Source organism: Phyllosticta citribraziliensis (assembly GCF_038025025.1).
Source record: "Phyllosticta citribraziliensis strain CPC 17464 chromosome Unknown J3D65scaffold_6, whole genome shotgun sequence".
Taxonomy (NCBI): domain Eukaryota; kingdom Fungi; phylum Ascomycota; class Dothideomycetes; order Botryosphaeriales; family Phyllostictaceae; genus Phyllosticta; species Phyllosticta citribraziliensis.
Window position 1 is genome coordinate 77,575 of NW_027117343.1, and position 13,423 is coordinate 90,997.

Sequence of the window (13,423 nt, forward strand, 5' to 3'; positions counted from 1 at the left end):
GTCAGGAAACAGCTTTGTTGAACTGAACCATGTCTTCACTACTAGACCTGCGCTACCTACCTACCCATCTATCTAGAGCTGCAAGAGATAGAAAGCGCTAAATAAAACAGCCAACAGCTAAAAGGACCAAAAGAACTCAGCGAAGGTAGGAAGCCGTGCCCACATTTTCAACCTGGTAAATAGATGAGATGATCGCGATGAAAGAAAGGGTATCTAATGCAAAGACACTGCGCCGCCCACCGCCGCCACCGATAGAAAGAAAAAAAAAAAAATACGCTCGTCCTGTCTTTTCTTTTCTTTCCCTCTTTCAGAAATGGAGACGACAGAATGTCGGAAAGATCGCTCAAAGGCACTGCCCTCTTCTTCCCAGCTACCTCACGCCATCTGGCCTCTCTGCCCCCTAATCTGAATGCGCCCCGGGCCTCTCCCATCAAGAATCTTGCGCCGCACCTCCGCAACATCGACCTGCACATCGCCAGCCCCCGCCACGCTCAGCCCGCCAAAGCGCTGCGTGACGTCGGCATCGAAGCTCCTGCTGCCCCTGGCGCCACCGTACGCCAACAGCTCCTCGCCCTCGTCGTCGTCCGACGCGACTTCTTCTTGGCCCGGCAGGCCGATCTGCCGCGCGCCGAGCGTGCGCTTGATGTCTTCGAGCAGCACCTCCATCGGGCAGATGTACGCGACGCGGCTGCGCCCGCACCACGCCAGGACGTGGCCGCACACCCGGCCGTGCGCGTTGTCGATGACCCAGGCGCCAGAGTCGCCGCCGACTGTGTTTGCGTTAGATGGCTGTAAGGAGACATAGTCGTGTGTGGCAATCTTACCTCCAAGACCGCCCGTGACGTGCCAGGCACGCGCGTAAGAGCGGCGCCCGTGGATCTTCACGGCCGTCATCGTGTGCCCGATGACGCCGCCGCGCAGCCCAGTCGTACGGCCAAAGCTGTGCACGCGCAAGCTCGCCAAGTCCGCTGCGCGCGCAACGGCCCGCGGAAACTCGTCGTCCTCTGGGTGGAATCCTGCGCGCGTAACGGGGTCCAGGAGCGCGGGTCGCGAGGTACCCGTCGTCTTGTTCTCCGGGCGTGAAAAGCGGCGACCGCCTTGGACGAGGTTCCACGGCTGCAGGCGCTCTTCTTTCAGACGTAGAAGTGACCAGTCGATTTCGTGGACTATGCCATCGCGCTTCCAGCGCCGGATGCCGCTGCTAGCGTGCACGCAGCCAAGCTCGTGACTGTCGAGGTGGTCCTCGTCCTTGTCTTCTTCGCAGGGGAAAAAGTCTTCGTCGACATCGTCAATGGCCGGTTGGGTAATGAGTAGGCCATCGGCTTCAGCCGAGCCCGACTCGATGCCAGGCACGTCGCCGGGTTCGGACGGGGATGACTTTGTTGATCCTGTGTCGCTTTCGTAGTCGGAGTAATCGAGATCAGACTCATAGGCTGCACTGGAGATCGAGTCATCGAGGTAGTCGTCATCATCTTCCTCGTCGTCTGAAATCTCGAATGGCTGGGGCGACAATGGCGGCGACTCGAGAGCGGGTGCAGAGCCAACAGACGATAGCCAGGGATAGGAAGTTGCCCGGCTACTCGAGCGGTATACCTGTGCGGCGCTGCATTCTGCATTAGTACTCTTGCCGAATTATTTTCCCTCATTTCTGCGCAGCTGGGGGGTGGATGAAGATGTGATAGCCGCTATTGCACGATGCTCTGCGCCGTTGATATCGTCTTTCGGAGGAGTTAGGGATGGCAAGTTTCGAGTGTACTAACCCATCATCGCTCATGTCGTCGTCGTCACTCTCGTCATCGCTTGGTACCTCCAACATGTGGTGCACGCTCATGCCAAATGGCTCTCCATCCACAAGAACTACGCCTCCGTAGCTGACTGGCGGTAGGTGTTCGCCGTTGAAAGCACCAATGCTCGCTCCACAAACTGGTCGCTGTTGATAGAGCTTGTTCATCGCTGGGATTCCCTCGTCATCGTGAGCCATGGACCGATAAGTCGCTGCAGCAGGCCTCCTCTTCTTTCGGGATCCCGAATCAGGCCTCGAGAGTTTTGACCGTCGAATCTTGCCCTTGTGGACCTTGAGGTCGTAGATGGCCTTGTCGTAGTTGAAGCGCTTAGCGAGTGCAGCCTTGGCCTTTCCAGTGCTGGAGCACGTAATGACAATCGTTGGTCGTGCTTCTGCAGGAGAAGGGCCGATGCCAAAAAGATCAATACTGGAGCTCTCATCGGAATCCTTGAGTGCCCTCTCGCAGATCCGAATCAGGCGGGGAAGCAGGACGTGTCCCCACTCGGTGGCAATAGTCGGAGAGGGTTGCCAACAAGGCTGGACCAGCAGCTTTCTCTTCTTGCTTGCGTTGTGCTGCTTGATTTTGTTGCGAATGGAAACATCATCCACCGTGTTGAGCTCTAGATCCGATGGAATGCGCGTCTCGATCCTTGGGGGCACTTGTCGTCTTCTGAGAGGTTTCCGGGGTACCGAGAAGCGTCGCGATTGCTGCTTCAACCGCCATTGGTTTTGAATGAAGCGAACGCTGCGCTCGAGATCGCTCCTGGATGCCCTCAAACGATTTCCACGACACAGGCTTTGGAACGAAACGACAGCTTCCTCCAGGTACTCTCTCAACTCGGGCATGTTCAAAAAGGCAGCCGATGCTTCGTCAAGAGGAGGCGAAGCAGTCTTATCCTTTTCGCGCGGTTCGCTCTGCTGGGTTGATCTGGTCGACTCCTTTTCGAGCTTTGACTGATATGGGCTCGGGGCACCTCCACGAAGTTCCGAGGGCGATTTCTTCTCGCTGACTGCAAAATCCCCCGGGGATGGCGCGGAAATGTTGTAGTCGATTGGCTCCATGTCGTCCAAGAGGCAGCATCTTTGAAGCCTGCTCAAGAGGCCGTCGTACACGACGCCGACTTCCGATTCCGAAATGTTGCGATCTCCGGCCGCAATGCATTCTCGAACCGCATTCATGTAGACCGTGCCGCACTTGTTGGCCAACCTGCGGATCCAAATGTCTTCCAGCCGGAGCTTGAAGTCGGCCAAACTATACTTGACTTTGAAAACATCCTTCAGTGGGAGCCAGAGCCCAATTTCCAACAGCATCAAGGCAAGACCGTACATGTCGAACTGAATGCCGTACGGAGCGTTTGTTCGATTTTCCGACTTGGGGTCGTGCGGGTGGCGGTAGATGTTGAGGACGTTGGGAAGGGGAGGGTCTATGCTAGTTTCGGAAAAGATGTCAAAGGAGCAGACGAAAGGAGACCGAAGTTCATAGTCCGGGTGTCTGACTGATTCGCTTCGTGGCCTGCGGAACAGTAGCACATTGCCACTGTTGACTTCCTTGTGGACCACACCGTGCGAGTGGAGTCGACAGAAGGTCATGACGAGATTATGGGCGATTCGAAAGCGTTGCTCGAGAGGTGGGATGTTTGGGACTGCTTGGCTCTGTGCACCAGAAGACTTTGAAGAGGCTTGGAGCACGTTGAGAAGGGTGACGGGTCGCATGGACTGGAGATCTGCCGGTCGAAGTGGCCTCGCAGGGCTGCCGCACGCAAAGTGCGGCAGTTCAAAGACCAACCCGAATCGAGGTTGTGAGAAGTCTTCAAAGTATCCGAGGCATTTGAAGACTCCATATTCTGACCCGTTGTTTCCACTCTCAAAGTGCGCGTTGCGCTGCTGGTACATGGAAAGGACCTGCTCGAGGCGGTCTAACGGAGGTCCAAAACCACCACCTCCAGTTCGGTAAGCAATGTCGAAGCCGGCATACTCGATGAGAACAGGTTGAGTTGTCGATTCGGAGCTTTTGTAGTCGTATCGCTGCAGTTGTCCAATCAGGCGCGAAGACGAAGGCACCCCGATTGTCTCGTATGGTGGAGGCTCCTCTTCTGGTAGAATGAGATCTGAGCGCTCTATTCTTGGAATCGGTTCGCCGGCATCCAGAAGTTCCAATCGAGGGCTCGGCTGGTGCACTTTCACGTCGCCGAGTGCGAAGTCGTCATCCACGAGCGGCGCTTTGGCAGAGCCAAATTCGGAGTAGGTTTTTGACCGTTGCTGCGCAAAAGCCATGGGATTCTTGCCTTGCGCAAACTTGCGCCTCGATCTCGACAGGTCGTAGAGAGTGTCGATTGAGCCGCTGAGATCTTTTGCCAATTCTTCGTAACGCGCCTTGCCAGCGGGATTCCAGTCGCGCGGCACTGACGCCTTTCCCCTGCTCTTCAAAGGGCGCATGTCTTCAGATGCGGCTTGCTCAGATATCCTGATTTGCTCGGCTTCGTCGAGGATGTCTTTGATAGTGGCCAAAACGCTGGATACAGTCTCGGTCAAGCCGGCTTTGGCAACAGACTCGTCGATGCTGCCTTGCGAAGCAGCAGAACTGTCGTCGCTCCATTCCAGTCCCCAGGCGACCAGGCGGTCCTTTTGCATGCGGAATCGGCGGTGGATGGCATTGAGTTCGGGTACGCCTTGCAGCTTGACTTGCTCAGCGAGCATGTCCTTCTTGGTGTCCGAGTAGAGCTTCGTGAGCCGCCTGGCCAGCGGCGCAAGGGTCGTCATGATTGCGGATTGTGTACTACTTGAAGGTTATGGATATTCCAAAGATCGATATGTGAATGTCATAGGTCCGTGGCGCTTGCGACAGGACGGATGCGCGGCCCCGCTTCTCCTCTGGAGACTTGTCCTGGGGGTGGTCGGTCTCGAATCACGACGTATGACGGGAGGTCAAGAGATGGAGAAGTTGAAGAGGTGGAGGCCGGCTTGCATGAAGGAATGGATGGCAATACAAAAAGGCGCTTGGGAGCAGGCACCAGTCTCAACATCGAGAAGGTCCATGGTGCTTTTCGCTGTTGCCTGACGCTGCAGCTAGGCCCGCTCCGGCTGGGGGGTGTGGCGCAGGGTCTGGGCTGCACGAATCGGGCCTCGCGCCGCGAGTCAGGCGCCTTGCCTCTTGTGGTCGAAACTGACACCCGATACATGTCCAACACCTTGAATGGTGGTCCAGAAGCAACCCTCTGCATGTCGCTGTCCATTTCTCTCCAGCTACCTAGTCGAAACGCAACGGCAATGCGTGAAACACGGCCGCACGTGGCGCTTTCCAGCCATCCACGCCCATCTTAGTCCTCGACCAGTACAGTACAAGACTTGCGTCCACGTATAACAACGCGTAAGTTCGTCTGCGCCAATCGCCGCCCTCCACTGCCTTGGCTGTTCACATGACGAGCCCTCCATTTTGCACTTTTCCTGTGACTTTGCTGGGTCTTTGTTGAGCTGCAGCCTGTCCGCCAAGAAAGTTTTTTGGCATATCACCATCCCGATTGGTTCAGCCGTCTTAATTCGGCCTGACGAATTGACCGATAGCGAACGAGCCAGTCGGTCTTTTCAGTCTCAACAGTCCAGAACACCCCCAGGCGTCGTCTATGACCGTGTGCTTGTGGGCTCGTCATTGGTAGCTTGAGACAAGTTAGGTGGAGTGCACTCTCACGATCCGTTTGCCGCCGTAGAGTCGCACAAGTCGAGAGTGTTTCAGGCAGGCAATGGTGACTATAGCAGGGGAGGCGGCTAGGCTTCAGCAACACAGGAAGGCGAAAATGTGCGCTGCAAAGTTCGGATCCGGATACGAGAAAACCGAGGGGACAGAAGACTCGGCCAGCTGAGCGCGAGACACCGAAAGGCGGCAATTGAGCCACGGCAGGGCCCATCAATCTTGATCCCTGGCCTAGCAGGCAGCCGTTTGATCTTGGAAACCTCGGGCCAATCAACCCAACAGCCCCTAGAGACTTTGAGATCATAGATATTTCTTTGCTGCGGCGGCAACCCTCTGCCTGAAGACGGGACTCCTGACAGGCTGGTTCAGAGCGTAGAACGGGTTCATGATCGTCTTGACCCAGTTGTCGTAGACGTCCATGAAGAAGTTCTTGATGGCCTCCTCGGCAGCCGGGGCGGTGGGGTTGTACGTGCTCGAAGATGGGTATGCCGAGTTGCGCACCGAAGACATGGAGGCGGCCGACGAGCGGTGGTTGTCGTTGTGGGGACAGGTGAGGAGCAGGAACTTGACGTTGCCTGCGGTCAGGAAGCACGAGATGTAGTTGTTCTGGAAGCGGTCGATGTGTTTGAGGTACCTGGCCAGCTGGTCAGCAACGAGCGTTCAGGGTAGCTCAGTCCGAGGCGCAATGGGAGCTCTCACATCTGTCCGCCTCCCCACTGCACTTCTTCGACAATGTCGAGACTGCTGTGCACGATGAACTGGTTCATGTGTCGCGCCTCTTCCCTGAAGCGCGCGATGCCGTCGCCGCCGCCCCTTGACGTCCCGAATTCATGCTCAAATAGCGGGTTGTCCTTGGTGCCCACAATGGCAAAGTAATAAGACATGATGGCGCGCGAGGACAAGTTGAAAGCCGGCGTTGGGACTTGCTTGGAGATGGAATGGAGTCGGAGCAGCTGTGGAGCTCCCCCGGTACGTGGAGTACTGCCGAGGCGGTGAAGGCCTCCCGCGCCAAAAGTTCCGACACCATCGCAGACCATCACGTCCGTCGATCTCCAGACAGACCGCAACCATGTTTGGAGCATTCAAGCCATCGTCGCCGCTTTCCGGTGGTCTTCTCTGGTGAGTCCGGAATACAATTGCCACAATTGATCTCAAAGACTACGACACATGCTTACACCAATCGCAGGAAGATTCCATGGCGGCTCTCGCCTCCCCAAAAGGCCCGCCAACGTGGCCGCCTCCGCCGCGTAGACAACGTCGTCGCGACCGTGGACAAGGCGCTCGCACGTGTTGGCATCCACGGCACCGTCAAGCTGGACCGCTGGAAGGAGGAGATGCCCACCGAGCCGGAGATGTTTGCGCGGGACAAGTACACTGTCTTTGGCCGGTACCAGAGAGGCTACAGGAAGGGAATTCACAGTACGTCCATATTCGCCTCGTGGCACGAGTGCTGGTCGCGATTGTTCTGGAGATGTGGTGCTGACAGCCGTTCCAGAGGTGCCCAAGTGGACTCGCGTCTCGCAACGTCTCAACCCGCCAGGTTTCTAAACTTTGAGACGTATATTCCTCTTCTGCATCTTGGCCTTTTCTATTTTGTTGGGAGCATGAATCGGCGCATATGGGTACTCGGCTCCACAGAATGAGCTGTCAGCAGTGAAACAAACCATGCTCGTTGGCCTCAAGACCAGCTTCAGAACGACGGTGTCCACTATGATGTGACAGTGACACTATCGAATTTTTGGGTAACATGCGACTTTGGGTACGGATTCGTCCGCTTTGCAATCCAATCAGTCGCCGGGGTCCTCATCGCAAGCCTCATCGATGCGGCTCTGGATAGACTCGGCACTTCTTGCAGCCTTCCACGAACTGAGGCGGATGATGGTCGATCCCTTTGCATCATCGCACTATGGCTTTAGGTACATGTATCTTGTACACTGTAAACATGATTGCGACTCCTAAACTATTCCAACTTTTCCATCCCTAACGCCTCTCAAAACCAATGACAGCTCATTTCTTTCCCCTTCCCTTGGCATTAAACGTCTTCAATGGATCCGCCTTTTTGACTGGCCTGCCCTTGCCCATCTTCTTCTTCATCGCCCGAGCCTTACGGATGCGGTTCTCCTTGGCCTCGTCCTTCTTGAATCCCACAAATCCAATCTCTTGCGCAGCGTCCTTCTTGCCTCCCGCTGGAAGCAAATACTCGGGCACGTGCCTCAAATGCGGTTGCATCCTTGCCGTTCTGGCTTCGCTGTCGTGCCTCAGATGCTGCAGGTCCTGCGGGTTCTCTTCAAAGTGGCGTTTCAGCTTCTCAGACTTGAGCAGTTCCTGGCGGAGCTCGCGCGCACGTGCCTCACGTACGGCGATGCGGGTCACAGCGCGCAGTGCGTCGGCGAGACGATAGCGGAATCCATCGAGCTGCTTCATGTCGAAGTTGTACGGCTCCACCTTGCTACCGCGCTTCTCTTGAGACTTTTCGATCTTGGCCAGCACTTCCTCGTCGCGCTTGCACGATTCGACGCTTGTGGGCTTGTGCTTGCGATATTGGTCCTTGGGAATAACAAACGAGATGGCCATGCCAGTCTTGCCAGCGCGCGCCGTACGTCCAATGCGATGCGTGTAGGATTTTGAGGTGGTTGGGAGGTCGAAGTTGAGAACAAGGGAAACGTTTTGAAAGTCGATGCCACGAGCAATTCCGTACTCCTTGTCCCGTTTGCGCGCCTTGCGCTTCTTGCGAGGGGGCTCTGCCGATGCGTCCTTGTCCTTGATCTCTGAGTCTTCCGGCGCGTCATCCTCCGCTTCCGCTTCTTGCTTGTCCTCTTGGTCTGCTTCTTCCTCCACGTCGTCTTCTCCAGACTTGCTCTTTTTCTTCTTCTTGTGTTCGCTACCCAGCACCTCATGCTCGTCCGTGGCAATGATGATGTCGTAGACGTTTCTGTTGAACTCCTCCACGACGTGAATTCTTGAGTTGACAGGAAGCTCAGAGTTGAGAACACAGCTCTTGATGCCGAACTGCTCGAGGAACAGCTTGAGCCTGTAGCAGCGGTCTATGTCTGCAACAAAGATGATACTCTTTCCTTTGACCAGTCTCAGCTTGAAAACGGCGTAGATGAGCAGAAACTTCTCGTCCTCGGCACACTTGACAATGTACTGCTTGAGCTTATCCGTGTCCTCCTCCTCTTCGTCAAGCTCCAAAAGTACCGGATCGCGGCAGAAGAGCCCCTTCAGGTCGTCGACGTCGCTGCTTAAGGTTGCGCTCATGAGGAAGGCTTGTGCAGTCTTTGGGATGGACTTGGAAATGTTTTGCAAGTCCTCCTCGTAACCGTACGAAAGCACCAAGTCGGCCTCGTCGATGACCAAGTGCGCAAGCTGGTCCAACGACAGCGCTGAGCTGTTCAAATTGTGGAGAGCTCGGGCAGGTGTCGCTACGACAATGTCTGGCGAGTTGGCGAGCCGAGCGCGCTGCACCTGGTCATCCTCCTTCAATGTGATGTTTGCCGTCCTCACATCCTGACCGCAAAAGGTTGCAAAGGCTTCGATCGTCTTGCTCACTTGGCCAGCAAGCTCGCGCGTAGGAACGAGTATCAAGGCCGAGGTGCATCTAGAAAAGCGAGGGTCGGATTTGCGCTTCAGGATGGATTGAAGAATCGGAAGAACGTAAGCCGCGGTCTTGCCAGAGCCCGTCTTTGAACGTGCTGCTTTGCGTTAGTAAAGAAATCACACTCGGTAGATTGGACGTACCAAGTATGTCCTTGCCCTCCAAAGCCAGCGGAATCGCCTTGGCCTGGACAGGAGTGGGCTGTGAGAACTTCTGCCGAACGATGCCCTGCAGTAGCCTGGCGTCGAGTCCAAGATTGTCGAAAGATTGCGAATTTTGTTCGACCGCAACGGCGTCGGCCTCCTCGGGCACATCGTTCTCGTTCAATTTGCGCTTTCCCATGGTGACGTTGGTTTGCAGTGGTGCTAGTGTTGTCGATGATTTGGTTGCGCTTGGCGGCGAGGAATTGCGCCGGCTTGGGGGAAAATTTCTGCCGACCTCCACCGCCTCGATGGGGTCTACCTCCGGCACGTCCTCCCCGCACAGACTGGACGAGTCTCCTTCAACACCATTGCACCAACGTCCGTCGCACTCATGTTTTCAATTTCGACACGCGAGGATACTACTCTCTGTGCTTGAATGTCACATAGCCCGATGACATCGACGACTACTCTGTTCACTCACTCGAGGAATGCACTATATTGACCAAACACTCGAATTTCAGGCTGACAGCTCAACAATCGTCTCTTCGCCCGTACAGACGCGAGGCGCGCTCTTCCGGCGTGTCGTTCCCAATGCTGTCGAGGTATTCGCGGAACGATTTGCTCATCTTCATGACCCTCTGGAAATGCTCGCTCTCAACTATGATTTCGTCTCCCTCTTTGTGGTATTCGCTCTCGACAGCGTCGTGTTCTGCCAACGCGATTGCCGTCTGCAAAGCGTTTCGAATTTCCCGACCATTCCAGTCCATGGCACACATCTCCGCTCCCTCTAATATGTAGCGGGTCGCTCCGGGCGCCACTCGAATTTTCCCTTGGCATTCCCGGGCCAGTTTGTCAAGAAAGTTTTTCCAGATCACTCTTCGTCTCTCTGGGCTGAGTTTCTTGATCTCAATCATGATGTGTACCCGCGATATGAAAGCTTCGTCGATGAACCCCAACCGAGTGGTGGTCAAAAAGAGAAGGCCTTCGAAGTATTCCATCTTCCGGAGAAAAGCTATGCCAACATCAGCACATGAACAGAAGTCAGGCGCAAGCACGCTCATACCGGATACCATTGCGTTTCGATCCACGTCTTTGTGTTGGCGACGTTCCAGGAAGACGTCTGCCTCGTCAATCAAAAGTATCGCCTTGAATCTGTTTGCCAAGGAGAACCATTCCGTCAGCTCCGCTTCAATCGTCTCTTCCTCGTCTTTCAAGTCGGCCATAGTGAGGCTGATCAGGGGTCGTCCAGTCGCCATGGCCGTGGTTTCTGGCAGCAGTCAACACGACGCGAATACTCAACTTTCTACACGGGGACTTACCAACTGTGTATGTTTTTCCGACACCCGGGGGCCCTGTTTGCGGAGGTCAGCCACCAGCCCTTGGAAGGTCTTGTCCAGACGAACCGTGTAGGAGAACCACGACACCCTTGCCCTTGTTCTTGATAAAGTCTGCGGACCACGGCACTTTGGTCTTCATTTGACGATTCGATAGGGCCTTGATGAACTTGAGTTCTTCTTGGGGAATATTCGCCGGTGGGACTTTGTCAGGCTCCCCCAACTCGGAAATCCAGTCGACGTTGATGATTGCTGGTTCGATAACCATTAGCGTTCGACAGCGCTCGAAGCATGGCGCGAAACTTACTCCAGCTCTTCGTGAGGAGCGCAAACCCCGGCATGATCGGACAAAGAAGAAACAAATGTTCCTCTGACAGGAGATCGGGCGAATGATCAGGATCCTTGGTATTTAAATCCAACGGATTGACTATCTTCGACGATGCAGCCCTCTTGGGGTTATCCAGACCTTCTGGACCCTGGACCACTTCCATGAAGTCGTAATTCCAGTTGTGGTCGGGAAGATCGGTGTCCTGGGAGTACGTCGTACAGGCTATGAGAGGACCATTATACTTTTGTCTGGGTCAGCCAAAATCTCCCGGGGTTTCTGGAACGCAACTTTACCTCTGGTTTCACTTTCGGCAACATGAGCTTCCCATTGTAGTTGACGTACGAATGGTCCTTCCACAGGATGTTGCGAATCAGGCGTCCTCTTTTCTGATAGTCCGATCTCCGTTTGTTGCCGTCTTTGATATCAAAGTAGTCCCTTGGAAACACGGGCAGATCCAGGACAAGCTTCTCGCCTTCGAAATGATCGACTGTCACCTTCTTCAGGGCTGTCGCCAGCCAGCCAGTCCCCCAGATGGAGTCTTGAAACCAAACGTAGATTTCCCAATGGCCCTTGTCGTGCGCCTGTCCTCCAGTTCCGGGGACCAGTGCGGCTCTCTGGATAACGCAGCCGATCCAAACGTTGTCATGAATATGGTATGAAAGCGCCCCGGGACGAAGGAGGTACCACAAATCATTGTAAGTGACAGTCGGCTTGGCTTTTTGAAGTCTTTTCTGAGCTGGCAAAATTTCTCGCTGGATCTTTGGGTCCAAGTAATCCAGCAGTACCTGAATGTGTTCACACTTTTCCAGATTCTTCGGATTGCTGCTTTCGAGAGATTGATCCTCTTCCAGTCTGGTCTTGAGAGCCTTCAGTTCATCGATGTGGTGCAAGAGAGCACAAAATGGCTCTCTGAAGGTCACTGTATCTCCGAGAAAGTTTTGACTGCAATCGGTGAGCAACAGCGGCCATCAGCTTTCACGGACGACAATACCTGGGATAGTACTCGACAACTTCCCTGACGGCCTCCAACAGGACAGCTGAGTAGATCACCATGGTAACTTTGTCAATACTTGCGACCTTCATGTCCGAAAGAGACTGGCTCCCGGCTTCCCACACGCGATTGATTCTTCGGGTTCCATGCACCACCGGCATTTGTCTCCAGCCTTTGGACTCGACTTGCACGAAATGCTTGATTTCAAAGACGCTCGGAGGGCGTTGACGTATTGGCTGCGCGATTTCGAGAGTCAGAGGAGCGTCGTTCCTCTTCTCTACAAAGTAGCCGCCGCTCCTGTCGTTGCAATGATACACATATCTGACGTTGCAAGGACTCTCATCGACAGGCTCCACGGTCGATGCTACGGAAGCAGTCTCAGCCGCTAGGTGCGCATCCAGTGTATCGACCGGAGAGGTCTCAAGCATTGAATGGTCGTGATCGCTTAAGTCGGCCGGAAGATCAGGCTCGAGATCCGCGTCGCAATCCTCTGGCAAGTGGATTCTTGGAGCGATCTCGAATTCTTGATTGACATCCTTGCTTGAGTTGTCTCTTTTGTTCTCTCTTTCCGTCACAGCGCCTGTCGAGGTCGGGCTGTTCTTGGCGATTTCGGTCACCTCTGGGACAACATGATCGGCCTGGAGTTTCTTTATGTGTAAGCCTCGCGTTGTTTTTGTCTACCTTGGTGTTTCTGTCTCTTACCATTGCTTGCTTACTGATATGCTTCAATTTCTGATCAGCGAACAAATGATCAAGATCCAAGACAAGGCAACGGAAATTTCTGGGCAAATCGAAAAAGGTGGTGCACCATTACACGAGGCTCAGACAAGTTCCGCGGGAGAATAAATCGACCAGAAGCCCCGCACTGCAAGTAGCCGCGTACGCTCCCTTTTGGACGCGAGGAGGCTGTACAGTGCAAGGCTGGGCGTCTCAGGGCTTGATGCAGGTAAGAATATTCATCGGAAATCCGCAGGGCACGCAGTTCTTAGCCTCTCCAATCCTCAGATAACCGACCTGGTCTTTAATAAGCAGCCTTGCTTGTTGTTTGCACTTAATGGGCTGACTTGTTGGCTTATCTGCAGTACGTGTGGTGAGAATTACGCTTGGTAACACGAATCAAGTGCCCGAGACCTTGCGCAGAAGTAGCAGTGATCGAGGTGAAATGTCTACATACTCGTCACATCCGCCCCTCGAAACCGAAGCCTTTTCCCCCATCGCTGGGCTCTGCATAGGACGCAACGAAGTATTCACTCAGCCAAGGGTACGAAATCTGCCAACTCCGGCACGCCACGAACCGCAAGATCAAGCCTGACGTGTGTGCAGGCAGAAGCGTTGCACCTCGCTCAGAAGCTTGATTGGTTTGTGGACCTGCTGTGTCATCAAGCCACCGAGGAGCGACCACGACTACAGCCTTGTTCGCAGCCTTGTCGCTGACCGCTTGACCGTTCACTGGGAAGGCAATCTCTAGTTACGAGTTGGACCTTCGCAAGTGGTCTACTGCCCTGGCGTCGACTTGAACCTCCGCGTTTCCGGCACGGCACACTCTTACGAGATTAAGACA

At 54.7% G+C, this 13,423-nt stretch overlaps 5 protein-coding genes across 5 annotated transcripts; 1 reads left to right on the forward strand and 4 right to left on the reverse strand.

The window, feature by feature from the left end:
* Window positions 1-225: 225 nt before the first annotated feature.
* J3D65DRAFT_353409 (uncharacterized protein) lies at window positions 226-4,830 on the reverse strand. Its single transcript, XM_066795567.1, has 3 exons — window positions 1,761-4,830; window positions 825-1,603; window positions 226-770 (listed from the first exon to the last, which is right to left on the reverse strand). Exons 1-3 carry the CDS (start codon window positions 4,541-4,543, stop codon window positions 376-378), a joined length of 3,957 nt encoding a protein of 1,318 aa, XP_066654920.1. The 5' UTR covers window positions 4,544-4,830; the 3' UTR covers window positions 226-375.
* Window positions 4,831-5,771: 941 nt separating this feature from the next.
* J3D65DRAFT_553056 (trafficking protein-like protein particle complex subunit 2) lies at window positions 5,772-6,355 on the reverse strand (the record flags this gene model as incomplete). The annotated part of the gene is made up of 2 exons (XM_066797109.1): window positions 5,772-6,105; window positions 6,171-6,355. The coding sequence occupies 2 exons, from the start codon at window positions 6,353-6,355 to the stop codon at window positions 5,772-5,774; spliced, it is 519 nt and encodes a 172-aa protein (XP_066654921.1).
* A 78-nt stretch (window positions 6,356-6,433) lies between these two features.
* Window positions 6,434-7,168, forward strand: J3D65DRAFT_623371 (mitochondrial 54S ribosomal protein mL60). Its single transcript, XM_066800155.1, has 3 exons — window positions 6,434-6,590; window positions 6,658-6,890; window positions 6,967-7,168. The coding sequence occupies exons 1-3, from the start codon at window positions 6,541-6,543 to the stop codon at window positions 7,017-7,019; spliced, it is 336 nt and encodes a 111-aa protein (XP_066654922.1). The 5' UTR covers window positions 6,434-6,540; the 3' UTR covers window positions 7,020-7,168.
* Window positions 7,169-7,218: 50 nt separating this feature from the next.
* Window positions 7,219-9,440, reverse strand: J3D65DRAFT_623374 (ATP-dependent RNA helicase dbp9). Its single transcript, XM_066800156.1, has 2 exons — window positions 9,210-9,440; window positions 7,219-9,163 (listed from the first exon to the last, which is right to left on the reverse strand). The coding sequence occupies exons 1-2, from the start codon at window positions 9,406-9,408 to the stop codon at window positions 7,479-7,481; spliced, it is 1,884 nt and encodes a 627-aa protein (XP_066654923.1). The 5' UTR covers window positions 9,409-9,440; the 3' UTR covers window positions 7,219-7,478.
* A 162-nt stretch (window positions 9,441-9,602) lies between these two features.
* On the reverse strand, window positions 9,603-13,050 carry J3D65DRAFT_623379 (uncharacterized protein). Its single transcript, XM_066800157.1, has 8 exons — window positions 12,565-13,050; window positions 11,863-12,500; window positions 11,165-11,813; window positions 10,851-11,112; window positions 10,613-10,795; window positions 10,529-10,561; window positions 10,273-10,476; window positions 9,603-10,221 (listed from the first exon to the last, which is right to left on the reverse strand). Exons 1-8 carry the CDS (start codon window positions 12,565-12,567, stop codon window positions 9,740-9,742), a joined length of 2,454 nt encoding a protein of 817 aa, XP_066654924.1. The 5' UTR covers window positions 12,568-13,050; the 3' UTR covers window positions 9,603-9,739.
* Window positions 13,051-13,423: the final 373 nt, after the last annotated feature.

What these genes read in the sequence shown, in the direction of transcription:
- J3D65DRAFT_353409 (XM_066795567.1), bottom strand. Translation starts at nt 4,543, where the DNA reads ATGACGACCCTTGCGCCGCTGGCCAGGCGGCTCACGAAGCTCTACTCG. An exon ending in GACGACATGAGCGATGATGG is followed by an intron (nt 1,604 to 1,760) that starts GTTAGTACACTC and finishes TGCAGAATGCAG; the next exon opens with CGCCGCACAGGTATACCGCT. An exon ending in CGTCACGGGCGGTCTTGGAG is followed by an intron (nt 771 to 824) that starts GTAAGATTGCCA and finishes ACGCAAACACAG; the next exon opens with TCGGCGGCGACTCTGGCGCC.
- J3D65DRAFT_623371 (XM_066800155.1), top strand. Translation starts at nt 6,541, where the DNA reads ATGTTTGGAGCATTCAAGCCATCGTCGCCGCTTTCCGGTGGTCTTCTC. An exon ending in CTTTCCGGTGGTCTTCTCTG is followed by an intron (nt 6,591 to 6,657) that starts GTGAGTCCGGAA and finishes CACCAATCGCAG; the next exon opens with GAAGATTCCATGGCGGCTCT. An exon ending in CTACAGGAAGGGAATTCACA is followed by an intron (nt 6,891 to 6,966) that starts GTACGTCCATAT and finishes CAGCCGTTCCAG; the next exon opens with AGGTGCCCAAGTGGACTCGC.
- J3D65DRAFT_623374 (XM_066800156.1), bottom strand. Translation starts at nt 9,408, where the DNA reads ATGGGAAAGCGCAAATTGAACGAGAACGATGTGCCCGAGGAGGCCGAC. An exon ending in GGAGGGCAAGGACATACTTG is followed by an intron (nt 9,164 to 9,209) that starts GTACGTCCAATC and finishes AACGCAAAGCAG; the next exon opens with CACGTTCAAAGACGGGCTCT.
- J3D65DRAFT_623379 (XM_066800157.1), bottom strand. An exon ending in GTTGTCGAGTACTATCCCAG is followed by an intron (nt 11,814 to 11,862) that starts GTATTGTCGTCC and finishes CACCGATTGCAG; the next exon opens with TCAAAACTTTCTCGGAGATA. An exon ending in TGTCGTGGTTCTCCTACACG is followed by an intron (nt 10,562 to 10,612) that starts GTTCGTCTGGAC and finishes CTCCGCAAACAG; the next exon opens with GGCCCCCGGGTGTCGGAAAA.